Source organism: Taudactylus pleione, unplaced genomic scaffold (genome assembly GCF_031769625.1).
Source record: "Taudactylus pleione unplaced genomic scaffold, aTauple2 ptg000114l, whole genome shotgun sequence".
Classification (NCBI taxonomy): domain Eukaryota; kingdom Metazoa; phylum Chordata; class Amphibia; order Anura; family Myobatrachidae; genus Taudactylus; species Taudactylus pleione.
The window spans coordinates 15676500-15692599 of record NW_028284516.1 but is presented as its reverse complement, the minus strand read 5'-3'; the positions used below and the strand labels follow the sequence as shown (position 1 = coordinate 15692599).

The window sequence follows — 16100 nt, the reverse complement described above, 5'->3', positions numbered from 1 at the left end:
ACAAACATGAATTGGTCCTCAGATGCAGGGTTTGGTGAATTTGTTTTTTCAGATGTATGACAAGATTTGTAATATTGACTTTTCAGACAGCGAGTAGGTGCCTTTGATCTATGACTGTAACTGACCACATGTGGAAACCAACATATTTAACTGATTCAGGAGTGAAGCAACTAGGGATGTGCAGGCTCGGATAGGTTCAAAAGGAATGATGATGTTCGTCCATGCAAGATGACGTTTTGCCTCTTTCTGAGTTCCGTTTTTTTGGAGGGAAAAATCCGAACTCAACGTGCAAACTCGAACCTATCCGAGCCTGCACATCCCTAGAAGCAACTGGTCCCTTCATATGGAAGGGTCTTAGAGCTCTTTGTACCGAGTGGCCAGGAGGTGCCAGTAAAATACATTTTCAATAGAATGGTTTCACACATGTACAGAGTGGGCCTCATTTACAACACGCGCTGGATACACACCAAAAATAATTTTTATTTTTTCTTTAGTGTATCTAGGGCCTTACTCAGAGGTGGATGCTATTGGCTGTCCGAAATTATGCAAAAGCAACAGGAGGCATAGAATGTAAAGACACCCACTGCCGGCTTCTCTGATCCACTGCTGCATCTGAAGCCGAAGCATCAGATTACCATCGCGTCCATCGGGCAGGCATCGCCCATCTGAGTAACCCTAAGGTCACTCAGAATGGCTGCCACATCTCCGCTTTCAAGGCCAGTAAATCTGTGTAGGAAGCCACACCTCCGTTTTGCGCAACCGAGGCCCGTCTCCTCCCCCAAAGGGCAGCAGCCTGCCAAACACTGCGTCCAGACTGCTTTGAAATCTCTGTATCAGCCCCCTAGTGTGCATGACTAGCTTCATTCCTCTATCTGTCCTTCACTGTGTTCTCCAAGCATTAAATCCAGAAGAAATGCTCCTCAATTGGGTGAGATCGCTATGAATGCAGGTGTACATGATTCCGGCAATACTGGGTGAGTGTATGATGGAACATAGACCAAAATTGCACCACAAGATTTTATGCTTTATCTTGCGGTCTCCTTGTGTAGCACTCACTTTACAAACTGGAGATGCTTTCCTTCCCATTAACCACTTGTCTGGGATGGTTGCAAATGATGCGACCACGCCAGGCTGTGCATTACCTGACATGGGTATAAACAATGTGACCAGTCAGAAACGCACACTGGGCGGCTGCTGGAAAAATCATTTCCCAGCAGCCACCAATGACAGAGGGACCTCTCGGCCCTTCTGCATCCCTGCACCCATCCCCCCCTGGTGCCTGCCGTACTGCCGATCACTGCTGAACAGGCCCGGCGACGGGGTGGGGACTAAGGGTACACCCGTACCGGACCCCAAGGTCCAGAGGGGCCCCGAGGCCCAGACAGGCACAAAGCGGGTCGCTGACAGCAGACTTAAGTGCTCCAGCCGGTACCATATCCGCCGCCCTGTTCTTTCTACTCTGTCGCGGGCAGCACTGGGTTGGACTTGCCAGTGGCTCAGACGTGACCTGGGCCAGATCTGACCTCTTCAGCAACGCAGCAGCGTGACGTGATAGGTCACGCCGCCGCACAGGCACACAGTGGACTGCGTCCGGGCTGAGTGCGGAGGAAGGGGCTGAGTGCGGAGGAAGGGGCTGGGGGAAGAGGAAGAGGCTGGGGGCAGAGGAAGGAGTGCGGAGTAAGAGTCCTAGTGCGGAGGAAGGGGGTGATGGTTGAGAAAGGTGAAGGACTAAGGGCTGAGGATGGTGATGAGGGTTTGAGGCTGAGGAAGGTGATAAGGGACTTTTGTGCTGAGAATGGTGAAAGGCTGAATTTGAGGAAGGTGATGAGGGGCTACAGATGCCATCCCTCCTACCCCTGATGCATCCACAGCACTGATCAAGAAGACCTGCCTGCATCATCAGTGACAGCGTGGTAAGCCATAGTGTATTTTACTTTATTAAAAGGCTTGCATATGTTTCATATAACATTATCAATCTTCACATATCATACATGCAAGGGGAGTTATGTGTGGGTGCGAGGTCGGGCTGGCGAGGTCGGGGGCTGGTGGGGCCCCCAGATACATCAGTGTACCGGGCCCCGAGATTTCTGTTGCTGGCCCTGCTGCTGAAATGTAGCAGCCCTCAGCCCCCCAATATATATCTGGCGGCTGCTTAGAAGAGCAGCCGCTGGGGAAATGCAAAGTCGCAATGGTTCGATCATTGATAGTCCGATATATTGATGATCGATATGTTAAAAATAAATAGTAATGTTTTGTGTTTCAAATAAAAAAATATATATATTTATTTTATTTTTATAAAATTGTGTTGGATAAGTTATAAATAGATGTTCTTGACTTAATTCAATCATAAAAAAAACCCGACAATTTCTGAGCGGTTTTTGGAAAAAAATGTTAGCCCGTTCAGAGGGCCTGATTCAGCCCCGGTCGCAAGCGCTGAGCGCTCGCAACCGGGTCGATGGTTGGCCACTGGGCATGCACACGACGGAGTCGGCTGCGTCGTGCGCATGCGCGAGACCCGGCTAGCGACGGGTGCTCCGTCTCTCGCACCAAAGGGGGCGAGCTGTCGATGGTGATTGACAGCTCGCCCCGTTTGGTAGGAGTGGCCAGGGGGTGGCTTCACAAATGGAGGCGTTCCCAAGCGAAGTGATGTCAGTGGGAGAGCTTCCGGCTCTGTTAGAGCCAGAAGCTCTCTGGGGCTTGCGGCCACGAGACCCTACCACAAGGGTCTCGTCGCAAGCCCGATGGTCGAGATGGTCTTGACCATCGTGACCATCAACCTGGCCGCTCGCTATAGCTGTGGGTGGTCACCCAGCTATGCGAGCGGCCAGGAGGCCGTCCGTCTCTGAATCAGGCCCAGTGTTCGAAAACAAGATGCAGGACAATAGGGGGTTGGAAGGATTGCTCATGTGAATGTAACATTACAGTAATGGCACTTTGGAAGACAAAGCAGTCATTGTTAAATTTCTTTTATTGTGGCACAATGTGCAGATATCACAGGATGTACAAACTATGTTTTATGTGTCATACTGTGCATTAATAATCTTCTATGTTCATCTGTTTTTACAATATACCTTCTAATATAACAATTATGGTACTCACCCCCAAAACATTTAACAATGAACTAAAAAAAGTATTTTGACTTAACGGACAAGAAGACGTTAAACAGTCTTTTTCTGACGCACATGAAACATATGTATCCTGTCCCCGCCAACAATCCTATCATCAGGGTTGTGCCAAGAATTGAAGGGGCTCGTTTGCGGGCCACGCGGAACGCAGTTGGCAACACAGCAGAAATTAAAATATTGTTGACGTTTCCGAGAACTTGATTAAAAGTCTTTCGTTGTAGGATGCGTTCATAATACGCCTCCAAATTAGGACGTTTTCCATTCCCCCAGTTTCTCCTGGCAAATCCAAGAAACTTCAGTCGGTGGAGAGTGACAGCTAATGACACATCTGCCAGGCTGAAGAACTGCCCACACAGCCACGACTCATTGCCCGCACCTTCCTCTGTATACGACAGAAATAATAAAGTTAATTGAGACTTAGATAACTTATATAACTTAGATAACTTATAGAGATAACTTAGATAACTTATAGAGAACCTATATAGTCAACCAGCTTCTACACTGTCATTGTTTAGCTAAACTGCATCGCACACAAGTAACATCCTGACCCCGTTCTAATGGGAGATATAATTTAATGTATGTTCTTATGCCCTATGTCCTTTCCATGGCGGCTCCCTCTAGAGTTCACAGTAGACCTTTGTGTGTGACTGTCATCTGATATTCTAGCTGTATGTGCAACTAACATACTACTCTTTTATATATGCAAACTTATTTATAATTGCATTAAAGACAATGCGGCATTTGCTCCTGCACTTTGTCAAACATGCAGTGATTAAAAAAAAATAATACATATTTGAACATTACATATAATGCCCACTCTCACCTGGTGTTTCTTCACTTCGTCTTTGTAATTCTGTTTCCACCTGATCCAGGACTTTTTCCAGCTCATCAAGTATTTTCTTCAAGTACTTTATGTTATCATGCTCCATCAATTTAGTCTATTAAAACATAAGATTTACCAGAATATTATCAACAATACTGAACATGAGCAGTAAACAAATCCTAAGAAATTGTGATCTCGAGCTTACTGGGCAGTTTTCAGACCCTGTGGAGTGATTCAATTGGTTTTCTTAGCTGCGGTACTTAATGGGTGCCAAAGTAGCAATTCAATTGTTTTTGGACGCCCATTAATTATTGCACTTTTTGAACTAAATTAGACCGGGTTTAGCTGCATAAAATGGCTAATATCCATCTAATGTCCTGGTTAGGGCGCCCAAACTCCTCACCTCAGGAGGTGGCGAGCAAAGCAACAATGGAATTGCTTGGTCGGGCACCCATCACTGACAGTCGCCAGAGCAAACAATTTAATATACCCCACTGTAACATTAGAGTCAGCATTTTTTGCCAGAAAGAGACTGTAACTGCTGGGAGCCACCAAATTATTCAACATTCTTCATTGTGGATTTAGGGCCTGATTCAGCATGGATCACAAGTCTGCAATTGCACGCACCCGCTTGCTGCGAAAATATGCAAATGAATGCGATCACAGCGCAGCACTATACCAAGACGCCCACCACTGTATAAGCCGCCCACTTCCCATTACATACATCCGCAAGTCAGCGAAAACATCGGTAACATCAGACCCATATGCACAGTTGTGGTTGAGCTGTCCCTGACTCACAAATTGCAAAACTTCCTGTCGCCATGTAGACCTCTGGCTGTGTATGCCATTGCAGGGGCTTAATTATGCACGCCCCTGTAACGGCGTTCAAACTCACAGGCTGCGTTCCTCCAACAACCCCCCATCTCCACCCCCAAACGGTGCTTCCTGTCAATCATTTCGTTGTGCTGCTGAGTTCCCGATCGCAGTGGATGGCTTGCGCACGTGCACTGCAATGCATACGCATGCGCAGAACGCGAACATCGTCCGGTTGTGTGCGTCCGCAGCCTTGCGATCGAACCTGAATCAGGCCCTTAATTCCTTAATGATTTAAAATTGTGACACTGTGACAATACACTGGCATTTTGTGACAAGCTATCAGGTCATGTGACTACACAGTGAGGTTCGAGGCCGCCGACAGATCCTGTATCAGCGCAGTTAGTGTGTGCAGTGGTGTCACTAGGGGGTTGCAGACTGCACCATGTGACACCATCCAAGGGGGTGACTTCAAAATGTCAGTAGTGGGTAATGGGCGTTGCACGATAATATGACAGTGCCTAGCTCCTGGTCACTGAGGAGGAGCCAGCACTGCAGGCCCGGCGACAGAGGGGGTACTAAGGGGAGCTCCTTTGCCTTCCCTGCACTGGATGCTTCACTTTACAAGTGACAGTGAACGCTGCAGTGACAGCAACAGGTGAAGCAACCGAAGCAGATAGGGCCACACCAGGCTGGGCTTTCCCTGACATGGTCGCATCTGATGCAATCAGTCAGAAACGCCTAGTGAGTGGCTGCTGGAAGATAATCCTTCAACAGCCATCAATCTCAGAGGGACCTCCCTACCCCTCTGCATTCTTGCACCCTCCCCCAGTGTCTGCCATGCAGGCAATCACTGCTGACTGGGCAGCCCGGAAGCACCCCCCACCAGGCGCATGCAGAGAGGAACACCCATTGGGGTAATATAAAGTTGTGATGCCACTATGGGCCTGATTCAGAGCCGGACGCTCTGACCAGAGCGCTCGCTCTGAATCAGTGCCCTCCTACCTAAAAATGGAGCGGCCTCCTGGCCGCTCGCATTGCTGTGGGTGACCACCCACAGCATATGCGAGCGGCCAAAAAGATGGTCAAGACCATCGCGACCATCGGGCTTGTGACGAGACCCTGCGGTAGGGCCTCGGTGACCGCAAGCCCTGGAGTGATTTTGGCTCTATCAGAGCCAAAATCACTCCCACTGACATCACTAGTGATGTCAGTGGGGCCGGACCCAGACGGTAGGTGTTCCCATGGGAACACCTCCGTCTGGCAGCCACGCCCCCGGCACGCCCACCAAAGGGGGCGTGCTGTCAGTCACCATCGACAGCACGCCCCCTTTGGTGCGAGACCCGGAGTGACAGCTTGGCTGTCGCTGTGCGGGTCTCGCGCATGCGCACGACGGAGCTCCCTCCGTCGTGCGCATGCGCATTGGGGTAACATCGACCCGTCTGAATGACCCCCTATGTTCCTATGATCGATGTTCCGATATATCGTCTGTCTGCATGTTATTTAAAAAATGTATATTAATGTTAGTTTCAAAAGAAAAAGATGTTTGCTTTTTTTATTTTTAAATAGATGTTCTTGACCTAATTCAATTATTAATTTTTTTTTTATTTCTGAGTGGTTTTTGGAAATAATATTAGCCAGTTAAGTGGTTAATATTAGCCAGAAGGGGTTACTAGTCAACTAACAGGTACTGTGCCAGTACATTGAGGGCATTAGTTTATAGCTGATTGGTAATGTGACAGTACAGTAGGGGGTTTGAGTCAAGCTTAAAGTTCCTGTACCAGTACAGTGAGGGCACTGTAGCAGATAACAGGTCCTGTGACAGTGCAGTCTGAGTTTTGAGGCAAGTTTAAAGTTCTTGTGACAATACAGTGGGGGCATCATGGTTGATTTACTTGTTCTGGAAAATAACAGTGTGCGAATTGTGGATGGATTACACTTTGTGTTACAGTACAGTAAGTATTTTGCAGTTCAGTGAGGTTCAGACAACTTATTGGATATGTTTGCGTAATGTTTATTTTACATGCATCTTTTTTATCAATATTAAAGCAGCCCCTGGTGACAGGTCCATTTTCATGTCCAATTTACATAATATGTGATACACTTACTTTTAGGCGTTTTTGCTTTGCAATGTAAGCATCTTCAAGATCTGGATTTTCTTCAGCAAGTTTTTTAAGCTCAGATTCTGTGCTGCCTATTTGAGCTGGAGGGGGAAAGAGACAAATAAATTAGCACTTATCATTTAAATTTTTATATAATTTATGCAAAACGGAATTCTGGTCTGTTACAATAAATAATCATAGGCCAACCAAGGCAGATATGCACGTCTAAGCAGTGTATTATAATCTGTTTGTATACGCACCATTGTTTATTTGCATCACAGAGATTGCACTATAAAGTGCTCCACCAACTCCTGCTCTTATATGCAGAAACAATCTAGTTTACCTATTGCCGCACTTGCCCAACTGCTCAATTAGTAGCCACTACCCTACAAAAACAGTTGCATTTCTAATTTCATACTGAATCTAATATACAAGTGTCAGATATCTGTATTAAAGCAGCATTATAGTCAAAACTGAACTTTTTATGTTAAAAATAATGTTGCAAGTGTCCAATATCTGCCAGCATTGAGTTTAAAGGGTTTATTCATATTTGCAGATCTTCACTTTTTACGTCCTGCTACCCTATACAGGTAATAGATGGGTGTTCCTCCCCAAGCCGTTGCTTGAAGCCAGGAACTGGATTAAGTATCTGGAGGAACCTTCTGCAATTTACAGCTCAGGAGAACTGCGAAGGCTGCCTAGCGGCACTGTAAGGCTCCTGGCTACACATGACGGTCAGGGTAGCAGGCGAGGGATATTCACCTATTTCCTCCATGTGGGTGGCACGGCCTAAAATCACTACCGCTTGCCTAATCAAAACACAAGAAGTTGTCGATTCCGCTCCCCTAGTTTATAAGATACAAATAAATGACTCCTGAACTGGGCTCTAAATGGGCTGGAGAGACGGTAGGGATAAAAAGCTCATGATTTGAGAATGTCACTTATTTCTAACGTGACAGAGTAAACACATAAACCACCCCTCCAGCTTGCTTGAGCGGCAGTCTAGGGCCTAGGACCTGATGGACATAGATTAACCTTAATGTAGGTACTGGTAATGTTAATGTATGTAACGTATGTAGAGCTATACACATCTTTGTGAGCAGACCTCCACTACCCATATGCTAGGTCGGATACCCGTCAACATCATCATTGACGCGCGCTTACATCAGCCTTCTCCTTGTTGCAAAAGATACATCAGAAAATTAGTGTATTCTGCCCATTTCTGCATAGCCGGCAAATCCGTCAGCACACTCTCGCTGCACACTGTCTACATGAGACGCCCCATTATAGCCTAGTTATGACCTTTCAGTTGTATATATAAATGTGATGTTTCCGGCGCATGAACAGAGTGAGAACAAAAAAGTCAACTCTGCACCATCGCCCAAATGCTCAATGTAGACTGGAAAGCTTCAATACAACTGTGCAGGCAACTACATTTCTAAAGTTGGTGGTACAGTCACTGCAATAATAAAATAATTTAAACATTCTGTTCAAAGGGACGTTATCATCAAAACTGTGTGTTTGTGTTTAATTCTGGTTAATGGAATAATTCCACTTTGTAAGTGTAAGTAGTTCTAAAATTCCAAGCTCAGAAAGCTATTTGCAACAAGAGTTTATAAATACATCACACAGGCAGATTAAACGGTGGTGGGACAGGGCATGTTGGTAGATGCCAACAAACATCACCCTCCTGCTGCAGAGAGGAGGATCCGCAAATACGGCTAACATTACATGTGCTCAGCTAAATAGTTTATCCTAACGGAAGGGTATATAGAAATATATTTGTAAAATAGACAGTACAGGTCTGTGGACTATTGGACTGTTACGGTGCCTTGAGGACTAAGGGTCTCATTCAGACCCACTCACAAGCGCCGATGAGCTCCCAAGCGGGTCGATGTAGAGGCCCCGCGCACGCGCAAGCCCCGGAGCGAGAAATTATCTCGCTCCGGAGCTCACTACAAAAGGGGCGGTTGACGGTGGTGATCGACAGCACGCACCGTTTTGTAGGCGGGCCGGGGGGGTGGCTTGCCAAATGGAGGCGTTCCCGACGGAACGCCTGCCGTTTGGGGGCGGCCCCACTGACATCACTCGTGATGTCAGTGGTGAGCTTTTGGCTCTAATAGAGCTGAAAGCTCACTGGGGCTTGCGGCAGACGAGACCCTACCACAAGGGTCTCGTCGCAAGCCCCAATGGTCGCGATGGTCTTGGTCACCCACAGCTTAGCGAGCGGCCAGGAGGCCAGCTCATTTTAGAGATGCGGCCGCCCTCATTCAGAGCGATTGCTCGCATTTTGCGAGCGGCTCTGAATGAGGTCCTAAGTTTATGAACCACTGACATACAACACAATAAATTCATATATATTATAACTCCTCAGAGGAATCCAGTAAAATTGTGGTCAAAGGTTAGATGTTAGTATTTTTGCATGCAATTAGGTATAGCTGTAATAGAGCTAAACATATCCTAACCAAAAAATAAAAAATAATAAATCCCCTAAGAAGACTTTCCAGGTTAAAAGCAGTCACCCATCAACAGGATTGAATGTTTTACCGAATAGTATTCCAAATGGTTATTATAGGATCATTATAAAGCATCAAGCTCATTTTGGGGCAGTATCCCAGCAGGGAGGGCTAGAATAATCTATCTCAAAAACTAGCAAAGCTACACATGGAAAACTAATTGTTTCTATTTTATTAATACGGAGAGTCTATGCTATGTCTGCATTCTGTACATACTGCGAATTCTGGATGTTGCATACGCCGGTATCATAGAGTCTACTGTTAGCTCTGGGTGGAGGATGCAGCCATGAGTATATGCATCCATGGGCAACGAGTCCAGTAGTTCTCGGTAGTGTTGCACTCTGAGAAAGTAGACGCTCCCTTCTTCAGGCATCAGTCTTGGTGTTTTCTCTGCAAAGAACAGGTACACATATCAACAAAACACGTGCAAACAACCAGATCCAATATTAAATGAACATAGTGAAAGAAAGATTGTGAGGTCATGCTGAGGGAATCGGTATGGATGACCGGCGGCGGCTTCCTGATGAGCAAAATCCAGACAGTGGCCAGTAAGTACACTAACCCCCCCCCCCCCCTCTCCCCCCTAGCCCTAAACCTCACCCGGTGGTGCCTAACCCTAACCTCCTCCCGGTGGTGCCTAACCCTAACCCCCCCTTCCTGTACCCTAAACCTAACCCTCCCAGGATGATGCCTAACCCTAAACTCCCCCCGGTGGTGCCACCTAACCCTAACACCCCGTCCTGTTAGCCTAACTCTCTCTAGTCGGTGGCTAACCCTAACCCACCCTGGGAGGTCCCTAAACCTACCCCCCCTTGCCCAGGTTAACCCTAATACTAACCCGCATACTTACCTTCGGGATGCAGCAGTCAGGATGCTGACGTCGGTATCTTGATCTCCTTGACATTGCGGCGTCGGCATTCTGACGGTATTGGTATAATGACAATGAAACACTAAAATGTAGGGACTGTCCACCTGTCTGCGCACAGCTGCCCAAAGGAGTCCTTAATTCTGTTTGGATATCACCACAACCAATAAAAACATAATACAAATACAAAAATGTAGAAAAGGGAATAGACAGGCTGGGCGCTTATGAATATTATGTAGGAATCAAATGTACGTTCCTCAAATGGTGTTTTGATCATCCACTTGCGTCTTCCTAAGAATTTTTCCTTGTTGCTATAATCACTCTCGTCCGTGGAGCATCAACAACATATGAAAGACAAAAAGTGTGTGCATAAATAAACTTCAATTTTCAACCCCGTGATGATGGAGAAAGATTTAAACATTCAGTCCCAATATCCCACGTGCATTGCAGGCGTACCCCACTCACAGAAGGGACAGGGAATGTGTTCCTCAAACGGTATCTTTAGACTATTCCTTCACCCACATATGTGCATTCACCAATGGATTGAGGTGCTGCGTAACATCACTCACTTGTTGTGAATTAGATAAATATTCATAAAGGTTTCTTTATAAATCATGCGTCACTAGCGTACCGGAACTCATACTATTTTCAAGGTGATCTCTCACATCACGGTATCTTTAATTTCACTAGTGTCCACACGTCAGGATGAAATTAAGCCCAAGGCTCCAAGTAAAAATATCCACCAGGTAAGTTAAAAAATGTATCAATTTATTCCAGAATAAAAAGGTCTAGTTCACAATGTAAAATGCAAGTTAAAAAAAAATATATAAACAGAATTAAAATCCAATACATAAAAGACTGTGGGCCTGATTCAGAGACGGACGCTCTGAATCAGGACGTTTTGGGGTTTTTTTGTGCGGCCTCCTGGCCGCTCGCATAGCTGTGGGTGACCACCCACAGCTATTGCGAGCAGCCAGGATGATGGTCGCGATGGTCTAGACCATTGCGACCATCGGGCTTGCGACAAGACCCTTGCAGTAGGGTCCTGTGGCCGCAAGTACCAGTGGACTTCCTGCTCTAATAGAACAGGAAGTCCACCTACTGACACCACGAGTGATATCAGTAGGGCCGCCCCCAAACGGCAGGCGTTCCTGCAGGAACGCCTCCGTTTGTCCAGCCACCCCCCCCTCCCCGCCTTCCAAACGGGGCGAACTATCGATCAACATCGACAGCCGCCCCTTTTGGATGCGAGCATCGGAGAGAGTGCTTTTTGTGCTCACTCCGGGGCTTGCGCACGTGCAGTGCAGCGCGTGAGCATTGCCTAACAGTCAACCCGCTTGAATCAGGCCCAGGGCGCAGAGCTCACCCACGGTCCCTGCATCTGTCTAACAGGGTGCCTGGAATGGCACCCTGCAACTAGAATTGCTGTGGCAATGCTGCCCAGAGCAACCTTTAGGACGCTCCAGACATGCACACTGCAGCTCTTACAGCTCTCCGGGGGAATCAATTTATTCCAGAATAAAAAGGTCTAGTTCACAATGTAAAATTCAAGTTAAAAAAAATTATATAAACAGAATTAAAATCCAATACATAAAAGACTGTGGGCCTGATTCAGAGACGGACGCTCTGAATCAGGACGTTTTTTTTTTTTTTTTGTGCGGCCTCCTGGCCGCTCGCATAGCTGTGGGTGACCACCCACAGCTATTGCGAGCGGCCAGGATGATGGTCCCGATGGTCAAGACCATCGCGACCATCAGGGCTTGCAACGAGACCCTTGTGGTAGGGTCTCGTGGCCGCAAGCCCCAGAGGACCTCTGGCTCTAATAGAGCCGGAAGCTCTCCCACCGACATCACTGGTTATGTCACAAACGTCAGGGAACACCCCCGTTTGTGAAGCCACCCCCCCGCCACGCCTACAAAACGGGGCGAGCTGTCGATCTGTAATGAGCCACAGAGCGAGAGAATTTCTCTCTCGCTCCGGGGCTTGCGCAGAGCCCACCTTGGACCCGCTTGCTAGCGCTCAAACGCTTGCGATCGGGTCTGAATCAGGCCCAGTGTTTCTGCAAAAGGTTGGTTCAAAAATTACGAATCTCATGAGGTAAAATAAAATACCATAAGTGTAATAATATGCAAATAATCAATCTGCTAAATCTCATACCTCATGGGAAATGAGGGAGGTGTGATTCTTCATTTCCCATGAGGTATGAGATTTTGCAGATTGATCTTTTCATCCTGACGTGTGGACACTAGTGAAATTAAAGAAACCGTGATGTGAGAGATCATCTTGAAAATAGTATGAGTTCCAGTACGCTAGTGACGCATGATTTATAAAGAAACCTTTATGAATATTTATCTATTTCACAACAAGTGAGTGATGTTACGCAGCACCTCAATCCAGTGATGAATGCACATATGTGGGTGAAGGAATAGTCTAAAGATACCATTTGAGGAACACATTCCCTGTCCCTTCTGTGAGTGGGGTACGCCTGCAATGCACGTGGGATATTGGGACTGAATGTTTAAATCTTTCTCCATCATTTTTGAAAATTGAAGTTTATTTATACACAAACTTTTTGTCTTTCATATGTTGTTGATGCTCCACGGACGAGAGTGATTATAGCAACAAGGAAAAATTCTTAGGAAGACGCAAGTGGATGCTCAAAACACCATTTGAGGAACGTACATTTGATTCCTACATAATATTCATAAGCACCCAGCCTGTCTATTCCCTTTTCTACATTTTTGTATTTGTCGGTATATTGACGTTCGGAATCCTGTCCGCCGGCATCCTGACCACATCCTTGCTGAGTTGGGTGTAATTTGTGTCTAAATCACAGGGGTAAAATGAATTGCAGAAAAGGCGCATTCTGTTATGAAGCAGTGCTGGCTGTATATACAACATGTGTCCAGCACTGCATGGGTAACAAATGCACTGGCATTGCTCCTGGGGTGCACAGTAGTAAATGCATCTGGTTTATGCCAGATCATGTAAAAGGAAGTTAGACACAAATGACAAATTTGTTAAGTTCATATCAATACACATGTGTGTTAATTGAAAAGATCACAGCATCAACATTATTGTGATATTATCATAAGAGGGATTCAGATGCATTCAGACATTCAAAGGCGGACACCAATCAGCTTGCGACAGTGCAAAATCACCAAGCCCTCCCGGTGAATCAGAACAATTGTCTTGATTGTGAGACCATGTAACAGTTCTCAAAAAATGGGATTGTCCCACCAAAAGTATGCAACACCTTCATCATCCAGAAGCACCCACTCTTTACTAACTGCAGGTCTTTTAGATGCCATTGGCTGGCAGGATTTCAACTCTACTTGTAACATACATACTTCTGACATACGTCACCCCCTATAACCTCCACCTTTGTTATATCTGTACAGATACATTTATTGTAATATGTGCAAGAGGTGCCATTTTTTAGATTCTGGGGCTATTTAAGTCACCTCAGTTCTAACACCATTAAATTAGTGCTCTACCAGATGCTTTTACTTGTACATGGTAATGTTTTATTGTATAAACACCACAAGATTATAAATGATCGCATACATTATCCGAATAAAACATATACCGATATTACCAGCAGTAAATGTTTGCTCCAGATAATCAATAATCTGCGTGGCTTCACAGATGATATTTTCTCCATGAACAAGAACTGGAACTTCTCCCGAGGGGTTGAGCCGCATAAACCAGGGCTCATTGTGCTCGCTCAGTGGAAGACTCACATCATGCTCTTCACACTTAAGAGACTTCTCTGCTATGACGAGCCGTACCTAGTAATGAAAACAAAAAGAATGAACTTCAGGTATATCACAGGAACTGGCAACCATAGTTTCCTAATACATCCTCCTCCTGCAGTTACTGGTATATGTAAGAAAAAAGCGAAACGCGTTCTATTTGCAGCAAGTCGTTCATGTGGTCTGTCCTGAACAAGTCACACTGCATGCCTCATTTCTCGGAAGAGGCCTCCGTAACACAGAAGTACACCTAGAAATGTGTCCTTTTATACTATGGCTGAAGTAGCGCCAAATAGCTACGTTCGATGCGCAGAATCCCATGCAACTCTACTGTGTGTCTTTTTTGCTCAAGAAGTGAGTTTGCATAAATAAAACTGGAATCGACAAAACTGCATTGCTAGCATACACTGATCACTGGGGTTTGCAACATTTGTACCTGTGTGTGACTTAGTCTGAATCTGTGTAAAAAGTCTTTAATCTGCGACTTTGTACATGTGTTATATCAATTCCAGTGTGGCAGCCCAGCGTCTCTAGTATACTGCTTTTTGCTGTGATGTGACTAAGATGCAAATTTTAAAGAAAAATATGGTACATTACTCATCTCGGAGTGTCTCACAGTGGGCGTCTCGTGCCGTATGGCATAAAAATGCTCAGTGTGTGAGGACATATCTGTATGTGAACAGAGAGTGTGGACGGGATGTACTACGCATCGCATTTTGGCGCCAGGAAGTACCTAGAATTGTGATTAAAATAGCAAAGGACAGCTCTCTTTTGAAAAGAGTTGTCCTTTACAAAGAGGTAACTGACCCAGAAGTGTCTCGGGAGTCCTTCTGAAGGGTATGCACTCAGGAAGCCAACGGTCGAAATGCCAACCGCCAGCTTCCCGACTGTGCAATCCCGACAGGGGACTAATGATAGGCGTCAAAATCTCAACGCCTATCATTATCCCTACGCCCGGAGCCCAACACCCAGCATACCGAACGAAGGTCAGGGGGGGAGAGTTAGGTTAGGGACTCCGAGGGGGACTTAGGGTTAGGCACCCTCACCCCCCCCCTCCCGGGAGGGTTAGGGTCAGGCTATGGGAAGGGGGGTTAGGCACCCCCAGGGGGAGGTTAGGGTTAGGCACCCCCCCGGGAGGGTTCGGTTTAGGCACTTACGGGGGGGGGGTTAGGCACTAGTCGGGAGACTAGTGTTAGGCATCCCTAAGGGAGGGTTACGGAGGGGAGAGGGTTGGGGATAGTAGAAATACTTACTCTGTTTGGATCTTCTAGTGCAGGTCTTCCGGCTTTTCTAAACGCCTATTGCACAGTGTATATGGCACAGCAAGGTAAACTAAAATGCACCCTTTACACCCCAATATCTAATTTTAATAATCTCTTGTATTGCTCTGCAAAACTAGGTGCACCGGCTCCATACACCACCACAATGCTCTGTAAACCTGCGCATTTTGGGTTACAGCTAGACATACTAGTTCACATAGATGCACATGGCACTGCTAAAAAGGATTTTGCACCCTGGTCATTTTGAATTTCACAAATGAGGCCCAGTTTGTTACTAATAGAATGAATAGTGAAATAAGTAAATAACCATTAGACCCGTATTGAGTGTCTGGACACAGCCCACTCAGCTGTGTAGCACTACTGAAGGGGAGCTATCCACTACCGTAGGACTATGCTGTGTGGCTGTGTATCCCTATATCCCCGGCATTGCAGTGCTGTACAGTCTCTGGGAAGGAACTAGCAGCAGGGACCACACCTAGCACAGAGGCCGGATGCACGGAGCTGTCCCGGTGCTGATCCCGCAGGGCCGCACTCACCCTCTGGGAAGTGAAGGAGTGGGTCCAGTGATAGAGGATGAGCTTGTCCCCCGCTGCCGGCTTGAGCTCGGTGTGATCGCTCATCTCTGCTGCCCGGGTGACTGGGGAGACGCTGGGCTGCGGGATGCGGGCGGTTGGCGGCAGCAGAGCATTGTGGGAGAGCAGCGATGCTCCTGGTATACATACTAAGCATAATGCGTGGCAGTCGGTGGTTGTATCCGTCACTGCTGGCCTGTGCTCCCTGCTCACCTAGTACACGCACTGTAACATCATTATCTTGTAAAT

General features: G+C 46.5%; 1 protein-coding gene across 1 annotated transcript; it reads right to left on the bottom strand.

Moving 5' to 3' along the window:
- Positions 1-2970: 2970 nt before the first annotated feature.
- Positions 2971-15986, bottom strand: GDAP1 (ganglioside induced differentiation associated protein 1). Its single transcript, XM_088471556.1, has 6 exons — positions 15816-15986; positions 13843-14035; positions 9596-9769; positions 6870-6964; positions 3949-4063; positions 2971-3507 (listed from the first exon to the last, which is right to left on the bottom strand). The coding sequence occupies exons 1-6, from the start codon at positions 15897-15899 to the stop codon at positions 3122-3124; spliced, it is 1047 nt and encodes a 348-aa protein (XP_088327682.1). The 5' UTR covers positions 15900-15986; the 3' UTR covers positions 2971-3121.
- Positions 15987-16100: the final 114 nt, after the last annotated feature.